Genomic DNA, 18,224 nt, shown 5'->3' with positions numbered 1-18,224 from the left:
CCTTGTCCCATGCGCTGATCTATGTCCTCATCTCCCCCTGTGCCCTCTTTTCCTCGATCCTCCCCCTCACTCTCCCCCCGTCACTCTTTCAACCCTCCTCCCTTGTTATGTTGCCGTCTTTAATTAGTCGATTCTTATTTTCGCACCCTCCTCTTACGACGGCTCTTTTTACTCCTTCATGCTCACTTTTAACTCCCTTCATTCAATCCTGCATTTTCCCCATTTCGGTCCTCTCTCCAGATCAGCAACCAGTCTGCTAAATAATACATTGAGGCGCATTAACAACATTAGTCGGCTTCCGCTGGCTGACAAACAGAGGGAGGAGACGGGAGCGGGCAGCGAGCGGCCGACTCCATTTTAAATGAGTGTTACGGAGAGCGATGCGATTTAATATTGGCGGCGGAAACGCGCCAGAAGACGGGTGAAGGTCCGAGCGTTAATTGTGTTTGCAGCGCGACACCCGTGGCCTCGCGCGCGGCTACAAGGCTCCCGCCTCTCGACGCGTTGCACCCAAAGCTGGCGGCTTCATTAAGACGACGCCCGGATCAGCAGAGTCCAGAGACAGGAAAAAAAAAGAATATGAGAGATATCGAGTAAAACACTGATGCTGCATCACACGGAACCTTGACCTTTCCCTCCCGCCCCCGCCTCCCCCGTCATCGTCAGCTTTCGCCTCCCCTCTCCCCCCCTTTTCCTCCCATTCCTCCTGGCAGCGTGGCGATTGGCATTATTAAAAATTGATTGGCGGTGAGCGTTTAGCAGGGTGGTGAGGCGGAGAGGGAAGGTTTGACAGGCAGGAGTGTAATGAAAGAAGGGCCTCGGTGGACACACTGCGGAAAGGTCTCACTGGGGGACAGGTGTGTGTGTGTGTGTGTGTGTGTGTGTGTGTGTGTGTGTGTGTGTGTGTGTGTGTGTGTGTGTGTGTGTGTGTGTGTGTGTGTGTGTGTGTGTTGCATGTACAAACCTGTGTGCACAGCCAGAAGTAGCTTGTGCAAGAACACTTTTGCACTGAGACTCGTGTTGTACTATGTAGCTCTACTGAATCTGTGTGTGGCTACATGAAAAACAATAGTTTGTGAGTGAGTGAGTTTGAAGAGGCGAAGTTGACACCGAGGCAGTGAGCAGCGCCGGCCGGCGATGCCGACCCAGAGTTAGCTGCTCCGCCATCCTCCCTGCATCCTTCATCCCTCTGCTTATCCCCCTTTCTAGCCCTTCTCCCCTCTTTCATCTCAGATCAAGCAATAATTCCAGCCCACATTCCCAACCAGCCGTTCCCCCAATGGCTATAAGTGCTACAGCTTTGCAGCTTTTCAGTGCACTTTAACTGCAATTTGACTGAGTGATTCTAAAAAAGTTGTTTTTTTTGAGAGGGCGGAGTAAAAAGAAAACGATGCTTTTACTGTATGTGAATGCATGAGGCTCACTGTTTTCTTCCTGTGCTTCTCTCCCCATCGCAGATGAACAGGCCGATCCAGGTGAAGCCAGCAGACAGCGAGAGCCGAGGAGGTACATCGTTCCCTTCCTTCCTGCTTCTCCTCCTGCAGCGCTCTCTCTCTCTCTCTCTCTCTCTCTCTTTGTTCCCGGCCTACAAACATGCTGCCTGCGCGTATCAGCCTCACCATTATCTGTCCCATTAGACGACGGCCTCCGCGGCGACGCGGGCTGACAGCATGGCCTGGCCGGAGCCTCCACAGCTCAGGACGCATTATGCAAACGGCGCTCTGGCTGGCACGGCCTCTGAGTCCCTCCTTTGAGTTTTATCATATGCACAAGTGCCTGGACGTGCACACACACAAACCACACACTCCCCGTCTCGCTCCAGGGAAATGCGGGTCATTTATTTTTGTCGAACACCTTTAATAGAAGCGTCAGCGAGAAAGGAAACCCCGATTTGACTAATAGCAAAGGTTCATATCAGCTGGATATATTCAGAGTGTGATTGGAAGTGGAGCCTGGCATTTCGCGTGTGAAACGCTGTATTGACAGCTAAGACAGCGTAAAGCACATTTTCAATGTCTAGACATGTAGTGACCTGCTTCTGACATCAATCAATGGACTGCACAAGGGAAGATTGATGCAGTTTGACCGTTTTTGGCCGGAGCCTCTCAAACTTTGTAGTTGTTAATATAATTGGCACCAGAGAGATTCTTCAACCGGACGAAGGAGAGGAGAAGGAGAAACAGAGCATGCGAGGAGCTGAAGGTTGATAAGTGGGGAGAAGCAGAAGAAAGAGAGAGAGGTGTTAGCTTGTGGGGGGGGGTTAAAGAAAAGGGAGCCTGCGCGACATCCTCTCCTATTTAGTTTGGTGGAGCTCTGAGTATGATGGATGGAGCAGGAGGGAGAGGAGGCAGCAGCGGGCGCGAGGAAGCAAAGTGAGGGCAATGCAGGCTGTTCATATTCTGTCTGTGTGTCTTCAGCCCATTCTGTCACCCTCACGTGTGCACACTCTTTATTACAGAATAGTGAAAGTACTAATAAAGGTAGATGTGCCTGTTCTGAAAAAATGTAGGTATAAACTAAACGCTTTTTTTATTTTTACTTTTGAATAGAATTCATCATTATTATTATATGGAATATTTTTAAGAGGGTTTACTTAAAAAAGTCAAACTATAACAATTAAATATCTGCAGTGGCATTTAAAGCCTATTTCATCCTTTAAATGTAGTTACAGTGTAGTAAATAAAGGTATAAAGCAGAATAAAATAGAAATACTTAAGTACTTAAATACTATGTTTGTTTCTATGTACCCACTTTTCAGGTTCTGTCTAATCAATAACGTTAGGGAGGAAGGAATGTTGTTACGTGTGATTGATAATGTTGTTATCAAAGTGAATGTTACTGAATGTTAAAATGCAGCAAAAGAGATGAGACAATAAAAACAGAAATTAATAGATTTTATGAGTATTCCAGTACAGAGGAAGCAGAGAGTAATCATGGTATGCTGTGTGTGTGTGTGTGTGTGTGTGTGTGTGTGTGTGTGTGTGTGTGTGTGTGTGTGTGTGTGTGTGTGTGTGTGTGTGTGTGTGTGTGTGAAAGAGAGAGCGAGAGAAAGGAATCTTTACATTGTTGTTGAGAGCCAGGTTTTATATTGATTCTCTCTCCAGCTGAATATGAGTGCGTGTTAACGGTCCTTTCCCAGAGGAAGATGTAGTGTTTATTGGTGTGTTCCCAGGGGAACGCCGCGGTCTGGTCACCAATGAGGTGTGGACCGCCCATGTGTATGTGTAAGGATGAGAGGGCAAACATTTTAAGATCGGTGTGAGCGTTTATATGCGTGTGTGTGTGTGTCCTCCACCCCTCATGTGCACGCCACTCTTGTAAACACCCCCCCCCCCCCATGCAAGGCCAGAGCACAGATTAGTCTTGTTGACTCGGCAAGGACACCCTGTCAGGAGCAGGCAGTGGGTACGGACCCAAGGCGCACACACACACACACACACACTAGCACACATGCGGCGCACACACACACGCACACACACACACACGCGCACGCACACACACACGCACACACACACATGCACACACACGCGCACGCACACACACACACACAAACACATGCGTGCGCACACACACACACACACTCACACACGCACACACACACACACACGTGCACGCGCACACACACACACACACATGCACACACACGCGCACGCACACACACACACACAAACACATGCGCGCGCACACACACACACACACTCACACACGCACACACACACACGCACACACACATGCACACACACACACACTCGCACACACACATGCACACACACACACACACACACGTGTTCATTTGCCGAGCGCGTTCGGCGGCAATTGCACCGAGCCTCATTAATTTCCGAGCGTATACGTGCGTCGCCACGGAGCTGGGATTCGGTGCGACGCGGAAACAGACGGCCCCGCGCGCTGACACATCTGCTGCTGCCGGGCACTGACGTGCGTTCGCCGTCTGCCTCGCCGCTCCCCCTCACACGCTCATTCGGTGATTCAGACACACAGTCACATGCCGGCACTAATGAACTGCTGGACCTCAGTCTGCTGCTACTTTAGGCCCATACATGTAGAATTTGGATGTGATTACGTCCTCCCCTGATTCCTCCTCGCAGCGTGGAGGTTTGTAATGGTGAAGGAGACATAGCTGCCATAGTAACAGGAATATGAGCACAAACATTACCTTCTATTTTATTTATCCAGGCCTCAGACAGTGCACTGACTTCTAACAGGAAACTGGGGCCTGGAACAGAGCGCGAATGGCTTCACACTGCTCGCTTTTGGCATGACATTATTACAGGCAGATAGTTCAGATGGCGCGGCAAGATGTTACAGATGTCCTGGGATAATTGAATAACCTCAGCATTCACTCACTGAACGCTCGAGAGGAGCGGAGCATCATAATAGCTTCCCGTCCGACGGCCGGAGCGGCCGCGGCTGCAAAGCGGGCCGAGTTCCGCTCGGCGGCTTGAGTTTGTCTGTTTATCGTCGCGAGACCGGGCGCGCGGGTATAAACGCGTATTTACATTGAAGATCTGGTGTAAGGGAGGAATGTTCTGCAGCCAGTGGCCATTTTTCATGGCGGAGCATCCGTGTCCAGACGAGGGCCTGCCGCCAACTGTGCAGAGCTCTGCTGCTCTGTCCCTTCCCTGAACACTGGGTGGGGCGACGCACCTCCCGTCCTCTAAACGTGACCTGTTCCTTCCCCTCAGAAGACAGAAAGCTCTTCGTGGGCATGCTCAACAAGCAGCAGTCGGAGGACGACGTGCGGCGCCTCTTCGAGTCCTTCGGCGGCATCGAGGAGTGCACCATCCTCCGGGGGCCCGACGGCAACAGCAAAGGTGAGTGCGGAGTTCTCCTCGAGCGGGATGCTGTACCGCGTCGCCACGGCGACGTCGGCAGATATAAACCGGCGGCTCCTTACAGACGAACCCCATTAACCTCGTAAGTCAACCTACGAGGCTCCGATAAGGGGACGAAAACACGGAGTCAACCTTATTAACCGGCGGCCCTCGTGTCGCGCCACGAAAAAAACGTCCTTTGAAAAAGCGTTGTCGGGGCGCTACACGAGTCGCCGGCGTGAAGTTCATCGGCGGGCTTAGCGGCCAATCAATGGGGCCCGATGATAACTAAGCCTGATGATTACAGTGGGCTTGATCGCGCTGATTCCTCCGTGAAGCTCCATTAACAAGGCCCCATCAGCCAGCTTACTCGGCTAAGTGGGCTTTGGCTCAATAATTACTCGGAACCTGATCATTCAAATTCATCAGCGGGCCGCGTCGATGGCAATGGTGGCATTTTAAGCCCCATCGGAGGATCCCAAAGTTGTTAATAGTGTCAGAGTGGCATGTTTAGCCTGCTTATCGAGCATCGATACACACTGACGCGACTCCAACGAGCCTCTGTTTACCGAGCGCTTGCTGCAACGCTGGAGTCAACCCGGTGCGTTGTCTCTCCCGCTAACGCTCTCTGTGAGTCTCATTGTGCGTCTCTCTCTCTCTCTCTCTCTCTCCTCCCCGTCCCAGGTTGTGCGTTTGTAAAATACTCCTCTCATGCTGAAGCTCAGGCAGCCATCAGTGCACTACACGGCAGCCAGACGATGCCTGTGAGTACGCCACACCTGCGTCAGCATGTGGATTTATAGCAACACAGCGGAAGGAGCCGCAGAGCACATAATGGCCCTCTTAAAGGGAAGTTAGGCTGTTTTTTTTTTTTTAATCCCGGCGAGGAAGCTCGTCCTCTGCATACGACCCGTCTGCCTCCAGCACCGGCCGAATCTCTGAAGCCATTATTTTGGCAGGAAGTGTAGGAGAGGACAGGTGTCGATGGAAGCTTACATCATGAGTGTGTGTGTGTGTGTGTGTGTGTGTGTGTGTGTGTGTGTGTGTGTGTGTGTGTGTGTGCGTGCGTGCGTGCAGGGTGCCTCGTCCAGTCTGGTGGTAAAGTTCGCCGACACGGATAAGGAGCGCACCATCCGCCGCATGCAGCAGATGGCTGGTCAGATGGGCATCTTCAACCCGATGGCCCTGCAGTTCGGCGCTTACGGAGCCTACGCTCAGGCAAGGCGCCCCGCTAAACGCCTGTTTTATCCACCGCTATCTATGCAGTGAAGCGCGGAGGTTAAACGGAGCGTTCCGTCCAGCCCGCTGTAGCTCACATGAATATGGAACGGCCACAGCAAACACTTGAACTCATTACTCAGTGTGTGTCTCTTGTTGTTATTGCTCACCGACCTCCACGCGCTGCAGGTGCAGCAGCAGGCGGCGCTGATGGCGTCCGTGGGCCAGGGAGGCTACCTCAGTCCAATGGCAGCCTTTGCTGCTGCCCAGATGCAGCACATGGCAACTATCAACGGCCTGCCAGGAGCACCGCTGACCCCCACGTCAGGTAGCCACTTGTGCCGTTTTCCTATATGTGATACGTATTACAAGTAAGTACAAGCTCTGGGAGTTGGAGGTGGGTCCTAATCTGCCCCTTTCCCGCTCTGTTGTGCTCGTCTTAAGCATTAGTCTTGTGAAAATCAAATAAATACAGTATAGTTGCCAGTCAGGCAGCCACAGGAGCGCTTGACAGCATCTCTGTGTGTTCAGAACATAGTTTGTGTTCAAAAGTATTTACACAGATTCAGCAGTTGTAGTATTTTGAGCTGTTTCGAAATTAGACGGAGAGTCTGAAATGTTTTCGAAAGTAGCGGCAGAGGCTCTGAAATATGCTCCTCGAGGCCTCGCTGCAGTCAATAAAATGCAGAAGCAACGGCTGAAGCGAAGAGGATGAGCATATGGGATGTTGTTAATGTCTCTAAAACAAATACATAATTGGCATCCATTTGATGCAATCACCAAAACAGTCGCCGCCTCAGTAGAACCGTACGTCTCAGATTCCCATCTAAGTGCCGCGGTGTCACAGTAAAGGCCATACTGGGACGAGAAATCAGCCCTGACATTTAGTGTCTTCACCAGCCCACTGGACCGGCCCCTCTGACATTTCCAAGAGTTACTAGGTGCCCAGTCAAAATAAAACATCTCCATAATCTCTTGGGGGGGGGGGATACAGCGGAATGCTCAGTGTTTCTCCGCGTCTGTGTGCGTGCAGGTGGCAGCACTCCTCCAGGCATCAGCGCCCCCACGGTGACCAGCATCCCCTCCCCGATCAGTGTCAACGGCTTCACCGGCATGCCGCCCCCACAGGCCAACGGACAGCCCCCCGCGGAAGCTGTCTTCACCAATGGGATACACCATTACCCCGGTACGTCCGGCAAATTCAGGGGAACATATGCAAATAAAAAAAAACGTCCGGGGATGCCGGAAACTATTTTTACAAAATGCAGTATACGTTACAATGAGTTCAAGAAAATGAGGCTCGACCCCCTGTGGACGCGCTTCGTCATAGCAGGGAGGCGCGCAGGCGGCCGGCTCACGGGCATGAACAGCCTTGAAGCGCGTTCAGGAGGCCGAGGCTAGCGAACACGGCCCGCGGGCAGTCAGCGAGCGGAGGGGGGGGGGGCGGTAGAGGAGGGTTCCTGTTCCTGTAGCGGCGGGCTCCGGTTGTGAAAAGCGTACCCTTGTCTCCGCAGTGTTGCAGGAGGTGGTGTTCAGGGAGGACTCGGAGAAGAACGGCCTGGGCGTGGCTCCGCGGAGCTGCTTCGGGGTTCAGGGCGGCTGCTTCCTCTCCTCTCTCTCTGAAGGTAGCGCACGGCTTCGGCGCAGCATCCTCCCGCTTCCATCATCCTCGTCCAACAAATGCACAGGGTTGAAAAAAGGCTCAAAAATATCGGATGTTATAAAATAAAATGAAACATGAGCTCAGTTAATTGTAACCCCCACACACACACACACACACACACACACAGCAGATATTTACAGATACAATTAATTATCCTCGTAATTTTTGTTTAACCTCAGCAGTGATATAATTTAATCCAAACATTTTCTTTGAAAGACTGTTCTTACAGGGTGTAATTTCCCCCAGAGACGAGAGCGGCCTCCCTCACTTTGATGATTTTAGGGTCGAATTAGAAATGAAAAACCTCTGCACATAGTTTCATGACAGGATGAAACGATTGTCATTTCTTATTTGGACGTTTGAGGAATCCAGCAGCAACAGCCAGTGATTTTCAGGCACATTCAGACATTTTTCGGAGCTATTTATATGGAGGAAATTACACAGCAATTAAAACAGAGTTAGAGCAATTATTGCTGTACTGCACAATAACCCAGACATGAACCCTGACACATGATTACAGCACACACACAGTCACTCTCACACTTAAAGCCAGTATTAGAGTCCATGGAGTGTCCTGGATGTTAATAAGCAGCCCCTGTTATTTACCAGTGTGTTCAGGCAGAATGTTCCCACTTCACTGTTTTCTGTGAACCTTTGTCTGCTACGCATGGAGCATGTGCAGATATGAGCATGTTTGGTTCTCGTCCCATCTTTCATGTCAAACGTGGGAGCTTTAAATATGATTCTGTATAGGATTTAAGCATAATGAGCCCATGTTTAGGATAGATTCCCTCCTTCCTGTGGCGACAGCACAATCGTGAGTTGTTTTTGTTTTGACTGTGATTCCTTTTATTTTGTGAGTTTCTTTAGAAAAAAAGCTTAAATACACTGACTAAAAAGCTAGATGAAATATTCAGAATTCAGTTTCCCGAGAGCGAGAGAGCGAGTTGACGCCACACTACTCGATTCTCTAACCTTTCTGCTTTTCTCCTCCTGTCTGATCTTTTCTCCATCACCTCTCCTCTCACCGCGCCTCTCTCTCTCTCTTGTATATTACCTTTTGTCGTGCCCTCTCCTCCATCTACATTCTCCCCTTCTCTTTACACACACACACACACACGCACACACACACACACACACACACACACACACACACCTCCCCTCCATCACCACCTCCTTCTGCTCCGTCTCCTCTGTGCATCTCTGTTGGAGCAGCTCAAAGTCCCACTGCAGCTGATCCTCTCCAGCAGGCTTACACAGGAGTCCAGCAGTATGCAGGTCTGTCCGTCACAGTAGCGCTGATTTGTGGCGTGTGTCTGTGTGCGCGTGTGCAGCCGTGAGAGTCGGCGTGTGAAAGAAAGAAACGGGTGGTATGACAACGGCACAGATAAAGATTTTCCTTTGTTTAAATTAGAATTTTGATCATGTAACATTAAGTGTTCCAGCATCAACATCAATTTATACTCTCGCTGTGTTGAGTGTGTGTGTGCGTGTGTGTGTGTGTGTGTGTGTGTGTTAGAGAGAGAGAGAAAGAGCAGCATGTACTCCATTGTCTGTTATCTGATCGATTGCCTGCTGTGCCCCTGCATATATCACATTGTTTGTATGTATCTGAGTAGAGTGTGTGTGTGTGTGTGTGTGTGTGTGTGTGTGTGTGTGTGTGTGTGTGTGTGTGTGTGTGTGTGTGTGTGTGTGTGTGTGTGTGGAGTCATGACTGTTATCTGATCTGCGCTGTGTTTGTGTGTGTGTGTTTGTGTGTGTGTCTCAGCAGCCTACCCTGCTGCATACGGTCAGATCAGCCAAGCCTTCCCCCACCCTCCTCCCATCATTCCACAGCAGCAACGAGAAGGTAACGCAGACACACACACACACACACACACACACAGCTCAACGTTATATTCATGAACGCTGCAAACATTTACTCATATTTATGTCTCCTCCATTCATCTTTTATACAGACAAGGAATAAACAGCAACTTCTAAAAAATACCCAAGAAATGTTGGCATAAATTTACTTCTTGTCACTAACATCTGTCAAAAGAGTCATATTCAGTACAATAAAACACAAAATACTGGATCAGTCTGATTTAGTAGATGAGACTGAAATGATCATATTCAGGCCATCGGTTATTATAGTTTATTATAGTCTTCATACAGTGGTTATCTCAGCTGCTTGTGCTGTAACTAACTTTACTAGGACTAATAAGAAACCTGTTCATGCACTTAGTGACCTGCAGGAGCAGGACACTCATGCCTGGAACCTTAGTGCCCTCTTGTGGAAAAGAACTCCAATCCTTTTACCAACAACGGCAGCAAAGACTTTGCAGCTTCTACATTTAATGGTCCTTTGATCGGAGAAGCCCGAAAGAACCTTTGAGTTTTTCATTACGGGTCAAACCGTCAAACCCCAAATTACCGCCAACTAATGAGTACACGCTGCACGTCCACGTTACTGCAGCGCTGACACCAGGCATTTCACTCGATGGGAGCAAAAAACACGTTCAAAGTATATTTTAAAGACCCTGAAGATGAACTGCCACACTAATATAAATGTCACTTCCACATTAAGGAAAAAATAAGGAGAATTTAACTGAACATTAAAGATAACAAAAATGACTTATGAGCAAAGTTATGGCCCTTGAATGTTCATAGAGGGGTTTTGCGAAGATCAATGTGTGGAGTAGAAATGGTGTAAACCAGAGTTTCCTTTTGCAAATATGAGCACGATTAAGGCATATTAGATGATTGTGAATATAACCCTTTGCCCCCTTCTCTCCTTGTCTCCTCTCTCTCTCTCTCTCTCTGTTTCCGTGTGCAGGACCAGAGGGTTGCAACCTGTTCATCTACCACCTCCCTCAGGAGTTTGGGGATGGAGAGCTGATGCAGATGTTCCTGCCTTTCGGTAATGTCATCTCCTCCAAAGTGTTTGTGGATCGGGCGACAAACCAAAGTAAATGCTTTGGTGGGTAAAAATGAACAAAACCAAAAGATTATTGGTTATTTATTCTATATATTATTCTTTTTTACTAATCACCTTCTTTACCACAGTCAACACCCCCGTCCTAACTTCCCAACACCCCTGCTTTAAAAAGAAAAACATAGTGGAGAATTTGTCCTCTATTAATCAGTGAGGCTTTGGAAGCTGCATCAACTATTGTGATCATAAGAAACTGTGATGTTTTGATCCTATATTTGCATGTCGTTATACATACGTATATACAAATATGGTTGTAATTGTGACCTTTAGAGTAACATCAATGCATGCAAAGCATATAACAGCTGCTAAAGCATGAAAAGATGCAGCTTTCCAGTCTCACTAGCCATTTATCTGCCTGTACAGTTGCAGCCCATTCGTAAAGTAGCTGATGCTTACAAACGCAACTCAACAGAAACGCTGTTATTCACGCTGCAATTTTTGAGATGCAGCTTTTAATTTGTGATTAGATATTAACTTTTAAATCCCATTACCAGACTGTGACTTCTGCTGCATGCTCTGTGTTTTATCGTGACCTAGCATATTGTTCTCGTTCAGACATTCGTGGATACAGAATCTCAGCTTAGTGATAATCTTAATGCTTATTTTAGTTAGTTATCACATTTGTTTTTGACCGCAAAGTACACGTTAAAGGCTGCGTCATCTCATCATCCATTCTCACGTCAGCCCGGCTCGTCTTGGCCTTTTTTCACCTAACGTCTCCCCCTCCTTCTCCCTCTGCCGGCCCGTCCCCCAGGGTTTGTGAGCTTCGACAACCCCGGCAGCGCCCAGGCTGCTATCCAGTCAATGAACGGCTTCCAGATTGGCATGAAAAGACTCAAGGTGCAGCTGAAGCGGCCGAAGGACGCCAACCGCCCCTACTAGCCCCGGCCCCAGCCAGGCGCCGCCCGCCATCATGGCGGCAGGGGCAGCTGTCGCACACAGGGAAAGACAGGTCAGGCCCACACACGTGGAGGCTTCCTTTTTTTTTTTTTTTTTTTTTTTTTGCCACTTTAGCCTGAGAAGTGATTAACTGAACCAGTGGAACATTATATTGACAAATGCTCAAATGGCAAACTCATTTATGGCTGTGCCTGATGCAGTTTCCGTAACCTTTTATAAATGTCATAAAACATTTGCAGATGCCTAATAACTAGCTGATCATCTGCGAAGCGCTTGTAAAGAATAGTGATGAAGTTTTACTCCGGCATCTATAAATATTAATTCCACCCGTGACACTAAGACTCATTACTGTATAAGATTTACTTGAGTGCCTCGCCAACTGGTACAGTCACCTCACTTGGAGTAAGACGCGTGTTGTATGCTGTGAGTGAATCCCTGCACAAAATGTACTGTACGGGCGTGTATCAAAGGAACATGCGGTGACTGACTCTGCATTACTGCTAGTATTAATTAGTTGAAGCTGCACGGCATTTATTTATATGTAACCTTGCAGCTTTACAGTGAGTGACCCCGTGTGTTACCCTGTGGGTGAAAGATAATTGGTAAATAGTTCAATGTGTTGCACAAGAAAGGAATGGCTTCCAAGGGAGAGGCATTTATTACCCCTCAGGCGGGTAATTGTGCTGTTCCTCTTTGTCTGCTTCCTTCATCTGTATGATGGAGAGTTTGGGCTGTGTCGTTCATTCACCACTGATGACTCCATTCAAGGGCAACTTATCACCCACTCACAAACTAAGTGAACCGTACCAGACACTGTCCCGAGGCATATCACTGCAGGAAGAATAGCGCAATCTCACGCGGATGTGTCACAAAGTGTGTAGCGCCGCGGCCTCCTGATGTAGCAAAAACATTTTCAGCAGAAGCTCAGAAACACCGTAATGGTTGCTTTTTGATTTTCGCAGCCTCCTGCTTGGGACTGGGGGCATGAGGATTTGAAACGGTTTCAAAAAACGGGCCGTTTTCTGTTTTTATGCGTCCATTTCCCAGTAATATTAAATCTGAATGTAATAATAATGCATTATGTAGGTAGTGAGCTATCAGACATGTGCGATTACGGCTGTGTAACTGCCAGGAGGATAAATTAAGTCACTGTGCAATAAGCGTTGGTTATCACAAATGTTTCAGGAAAAGTTATTTTGGCCCACCTTTAACAGAACTTACAACATTAGAGCTTTGGAGACAAGTGTCCTATAAATAAGAGGGTATTGTACCTCCAGCTTCTTTAAACACACACCTACAAATATCAGCAACCCGGCCGTGGCTATGATTGTGCAATTTCAGCATCAGCCCATAACGTAGCACCTAATTACTGGCTCTAAATGGTCAATTCTGGCTTTACCTGCAAAGACTGTGTTTGTTGGTAAAATGGACAAATCAACACGAAGAACAGAAAGCCGACTATGGGAAAACAATCAGAGGCACTGCACAAACAGTGGGCGCAGCCAATAAAACTACCGCCAATGTCCCGAGAAAAACAGAAGCCGCCGGTGAAGTCAAAGCAAACACACAAACAGCTGATGACGTTGTGCCGTGAATCAGGGTCGCCGCTCGTTGATGTAACGCTCCTGACACTTTTTTTCTTCCTTTTCAGGTTTTATTGATCTGAATCATATGTTGACACCACTGAGTGCAAACTCAACATCTGGACCACCGAGGCTGCTTCAGAAACACAGGGGAGAGAGGGAGAAAGAGAGAGAGAGTGACGGCCGAGTGGAGGACGCCTCCTTTTGGATGTACTAAAACTTTGGAACTCAGAGCCCATTGGTACCGGCCCGGTTCGCCCCGGGACCTTTTTCTTCTGCACACATATACACAGCCCCTTTCCCCACAAAGCCCTGCTTGAATGACAGCTACCTTTTTTCCGGACCACAAAAAACATTGTTACTTGAACAATGAGGGAAAAAAGTAATGTCAGACCCACTCACAACGACCAACCCCACTGAACTTTTAACAGGAGTATGGATGTCAAAAGTCCAACAAGAACAAAACGAACTTTTTAAAAACTCAGTAGAGGATTGCCGTAGGAGATCTTTCTGTAAGATGATTTGCGTTTGGGGCAATTAACGTTTGAAGACCAATTCATAAGACTTGAAACAAAAAGGGACAAACTCTTGGAGAGAGCACTTAAGTAGGGAATGTGATATTTTCAGGACACAAATTGGCTTCGATTTGGGATGGCCATCTTTAGCTCGGAGTGCCTGTCCGTTTCCAGGGGATACCGTTGCCAAGGAGAGCCATAGCAACGGTCTCCAGGGAGTCTTACCTGTCATTCCTTAGTTGTTTTAGGGACCAAAAGACCAAACATTTTTATTGCTGAGGACTTGTAGCTCTAATATACTCGGACCACTGCGTCTCTTTCAGTCAGTGTTAACTGGTTGAGGAGTTGCACCTAAAAGAAGTGTACATTTCAAATATATACAACACATGTATATATACATATATATTGCTGATATGCTTTTTGAATACAGGCAAAACTATTTCAGACGACCAAATGGGGTCTCTCACTTCGCTAGTTTACAATTACTCAAAATGTTTATTTTTTTCTCTTCTCATTTTGTCTTGGGAGGGATGGCGAGTGCATGGGAGGGGCTGCTCAGTATCACAGCCTTATCTTTTTTAACTTGACATCCTAACCTCATAAATAGAATAACATCGGAAACGTTTGAGATATATGAACTTGTTTATATTTGCAGTACATATATATGTATAACAAGCATTCAAGCAAATGTATTCATATATACAATATATATGGATAAATAGATATTAATCAAACAAATATATGTATTTATATGCACATATTTTATATATGTGTGTCTGTATATAGAACGGCTACTGACTACATTGAGCTGTAATTTTTGTAGATTTTAGCGGGAGTTTGAAACATTGCTCTGCTTGGGAAGAATCGCAAACGTGGCAGCTCCCTAAACTGCAGGCATTCCTATCTCTGATTAATTATATGCTGACACACGATATATTGCTAAAAGATACATGTGTGAGAAAACACATATGGTGTAAATATTATCTGAAAATGCAAAAAGCCACATCTCAGTAGCAGGCTTTAAGAGAATCAGGCTAAATGATTTTAGAGGAAAAGGACAATTATCTTCGACTCTATTCCAAACATATCTTTTGAGCTTACACTCAAACACACACACGCACACACACACACGCACACACACACACACACACACACACAGCAACACGCTGACATACACAAACTTCTCTTTGAAACTTGAACCAAAATGAATATGTCTCACAACCCTTGCTCTTTTTTGCATTCAGTAAAGTGCATGTAGCGTATGGGCTGTCACCATGTCAAGGTGTGCCTTGTCACCTGCAGAATCTGCCATCAAGCACTGTGCTCTCAGAAAAACAAAGAAAAAAAAAAACTGAACACACACGACTGCAAGCAGCCAACGCGCTATTATGATGTCAAAACTACAGCCAGATCCATATCATTCCTCAGCCGCGTAGAGAGCTCCAGTGCATGTCCAACACAACCAACAGCCCAACCACTGTTGGTCAATCATCGTCTTTGGGGAGAAACTCATTTTAGGACAAATGTAGTCTCACACAATTACACTTCGCATAAAAGCGGGCATTAGGTGAACCTGTCGGCACAGGTCCTGACTATCAACGCTGTGTGCATGGGACTCGTGAACAAATCCCAGTGGTCGGAGTTAAATCTGGTACAGTATTCTTGGTCTGGTGGACCTGGCATTAGGTATTAATAGTTAGCGAGGTGTGTAACATGTCAAATCTGAGTGCTGAGTGCTGGCGTCCGTGTGAACAGATTAAGATAAACAGGCTTTTACGTGCTTTCCCCTCCAGCAGCTAACGTGTGGCTCTCTGCTGGTAATACTTGACATGAAGCATATCCTTTAGAAGTTGTTATATTGCCTTATGCTATATGTCATCATGGAGTTAAATACAAACATAAAAACATGACGAAACTGTCAAATGAAGCAATAACGAGCCATTTATCCGCGACAACTGCTCTATCACCAAGGCTGGTTTCATATTGCTTTAACATATACAGTTTCTCATAACCATCTACAGAAATGGCAAACTTCTACTATACATGCCTGCAAAAGGTCAACAGAGTTGGACCCTGCATTCAACACATCTTCTGCTGGTGGAGATTGCTCAATGAATATTTATATATATGAATATTTATAAGGCTATATGACACTTTGGAAGACAGTGCTTCCTGTTGGGTGCTGGTACTAGTTTTCCTATAAACTGCTCATTATGCCATGTCCCCAGCGCCTGTATCTAACCTTTTTAAGCAGATTGAATATTTTAACATTTACCTTCTGGATTCAGCGAGACGCTACCCGCTAGTTACTATCGCATCCCAGGATGCCTCTGTTTGTGTGCGCCACATAACAATGTCCCGAACACGGCATGTAATACAAACCAGATGACCACTCTGATCATTTTATGCCTTGACCACCTCTATAGTGGGCTGGTACAAAAAGTCCTGTACATCCACCCGAACTGTCAGCACTAACAGTAACAAGTGAAGCTAAATGTCAGATGTCTGGAGTCCCTGATCGCCACACTGTGCGCCCTCTGACTGCTCGCCGCTGCTCCGAGGAAATTGAAATAGGTGCCCACACGGCCTGCGCTTGCCTAATGATTTGTTAGAGCCATCACTCACGTCCGTCACCGATCCCACGTTTCTACATGGAGCGAAATAAGCAGCAGTGACCGCGGGGGGTAGAATGCCGAGCGCCTCATCTTCATTCGCTGCGACTTAAAGCTGCAAGTTTACACGAGAAAAGTAGAACAAAGTGTAGTGGTTCAAAAGAAGAAACAGAGCAGAAGTTTGAATATAAATATATATATAAATATATAAATATATACATAAATAATGAATATACTGTAAATTGTTTCCTTTTTTGCTCTGTTTTCCTCTGTAAATAGGTTTGCATATTTTATAGGACTTTTACTTCTATCTACAAGGACTGGATAAAGTACTTTAAATACTTAAAAAAATATATGAATGAAAATATGATAATGCTCATTAAAACCAGGTACAAAAAAAATTGTTGCTAGGATACGGTACAAACTGTAGGACCTGACCAAGGCATTTATCCAGAATACAGTCAGGGAGAGCATTGACCTCAGTTAGAGCTTAGGCACATTGACCTATTTTATTAGGAAACTTACTTTGATGGGGTTCATTTCATTGACCTATTTGTTTAGACTTTTATTTATGAGTCATGTCTGAGATGATATGCATGCTTTCATGGCATTATTTTTCTATGAGTTGGTATGTGACCAAATAGTTTTTATATGACATGAATGGGCCACCGTTGTGGTCCACAGATGATCATCGTTCCTGTCTCCAGGACCATGCCTTCAGCACCTCTTTGATGATGATGGAGAAAAATGCTCCTATTGACCAAGTGATGTCAAAGACAGATTTTAACAATATTTATTTAATTGTTTAAGTTATTTATTTAATTTATGTATTTATTTATTTATTTGTGCTGTTCGATTCAAGATCTGAGCTCTATTATTGCCACTCATCTGTTTGCTTGAGCTACTTTGTATAACTACATCACATATTACTGCTTTAGATAGTGAAAGGTACCATTTAAACAACTTAAAAGACTGATTTTACATTTTCCTGTTGCTGATAAATGACTCCAAACAATGCAGTGCAATACTAAAGCCTTACGTATGTTTGTAATTATTAATTCATATTATTCTATTCTAAAAAAATAACAGTCAATGCTGTATTGGGAAGAGTAACATTTTCACTTTCATTGTCATTTGCCTCCCTTCTGAAATCTTTTGATATGCTTTGAAGTCAAAATCCTTCTTAGTTAAAAACATGCTCTTAACAATGTTCAATTAGATGTGTATTTACAGCAGAAGACCTATAAGTTGCAAATTTGTAATGAGCTACTGTTTGATTTCATGTTAATCCTTTATTAACTGCATGCATAAAATGCCAGTTTTTGTGTTGCTCCTGTTATTTGCTCCTCTGCTTTGTATTGTTTGACAGAGCTCTGATCTTGTTCAACTGATCTGTTCTACCAAGAGCAAAATTCAATAAGAACTGCACTATCTCATCAAAAAAACTGAGTTACCATAATTTCTAGTGCTGTTGAGGTTTTTATTTCTGAAGTAGTGTTGCTAGAAACATTTTAATTTATATGGTTTTGAAAGTATTCTGGAAATCAATTTCCCAATTTCAGCACATACAGTACGGAGGAGGGGGAAATGAATGTCGCATATTAAGCTTTGCCGGGTTCCTGATGAGCTAAGATTCTGATTGGGCAGTGCGCTTTAAGCTCCCGCCCCTGTTTCTCCAGACTGCACCATTCTCTGGTCCCCTGGACTCTTTTTTTGTAATTTTAAATGAATGATGCGTCTCAGCTTAGCCCAATAATAAAGCACAGTCTAGAATAAAGTGCCCTGTGTTGTGTCATATTTACTTGTTTATTTAAATTGTCCATGCTTCATTGTGTTTCTTTGCAACTCTTTCAGATTTCTTGAAACCACCGACTATATACTTGGTGAGAATGACCTACGTTATATAATTTATGTATAAAACAAA

The 18,224-nt window shown here is 45.9% G+C and overlaps 1 protein-coding gene across 5 annotated transcripts in view; it reads left to right on the top strand.

The window, feature by feature from the left end:
* Nucleotides 1–18,077, top strand: part of celf4 (CUGBP, Elav-like family member 4) — a 66,165-nt gene extending 48,088 nt beyond the window's left edge. Inside the window, exons 3-14 of one of the 5 annotated variants that reach the window (XM_029152024.3) lie at nt 1,458–1,506; nt 4,707–4,832; nt 5,517–5,596; nt 5,910–6,050; nt 6,240–6,378; nt 7,084–7,236; nt 7,565–7,675; nt 8,929–8,991; nt 9,482–9,562; nt 10,532–10,615; nt 11,445–11,642; nt 13,242–18,077. In XM_029152024.3, the coding sequence (XP_029007857.1) occupies nt 1,458–1,506; nt 4,707–4,832; nt 5,517–5,596; nt 5,910–6,050; nt 6,240–6,378; nt 7,084–7,236; nt 7,565–7,675; nt 8,929–8,991; nt 9,482–9,562; nt 10,532–10,615; nt 11,445–11,572 (1,155 nt within the window). In that variant the 3' untranslated portion in view covers nt 11,573–11,642; nt 13,242–18,077. Of the gene's footprint in view, nt 1–1,457; nt 1,507–4,703; nt 4,833–5,516; nt 5,597–5,909; nt 6,051–6,239; nt 6,379–7,083; nt 7,237–7,564; nt 7,676–8,928; nt 8,992–9,481; nt 9,563–10,531; nt 10,676–11,444; nt 11,643–13,241 lie in introns of all 5 variants that reach the window. The other 4 variants (XM_029152023.3, XM_029152022.3, XM_029152021.3 and 1 more) reach the window with 4 other exon arrangements.
* The last annotated feature ends 147 nt before the right edge of the window (nt 18,078–18,224 follow it).

Source organism: Betta splendens, chromosome 5 (genome assembly GCF_900634795.4).
Source record: "Betta splendens chromosome 5, fBetSpl5.4, whole genome shotgun sequence".
Taxonomy (NCBI): Eukaryota; Metazoa; Chordata; class Actinopteri; order Anabantiformes; family Osphronemidae; genus Betta; species Betta splendens.
The sequence above is the reverse complement of the archived record's forward strand: the minus strand, read 5'-3'. Positions and strand labels throughout refer to the sequence as shown.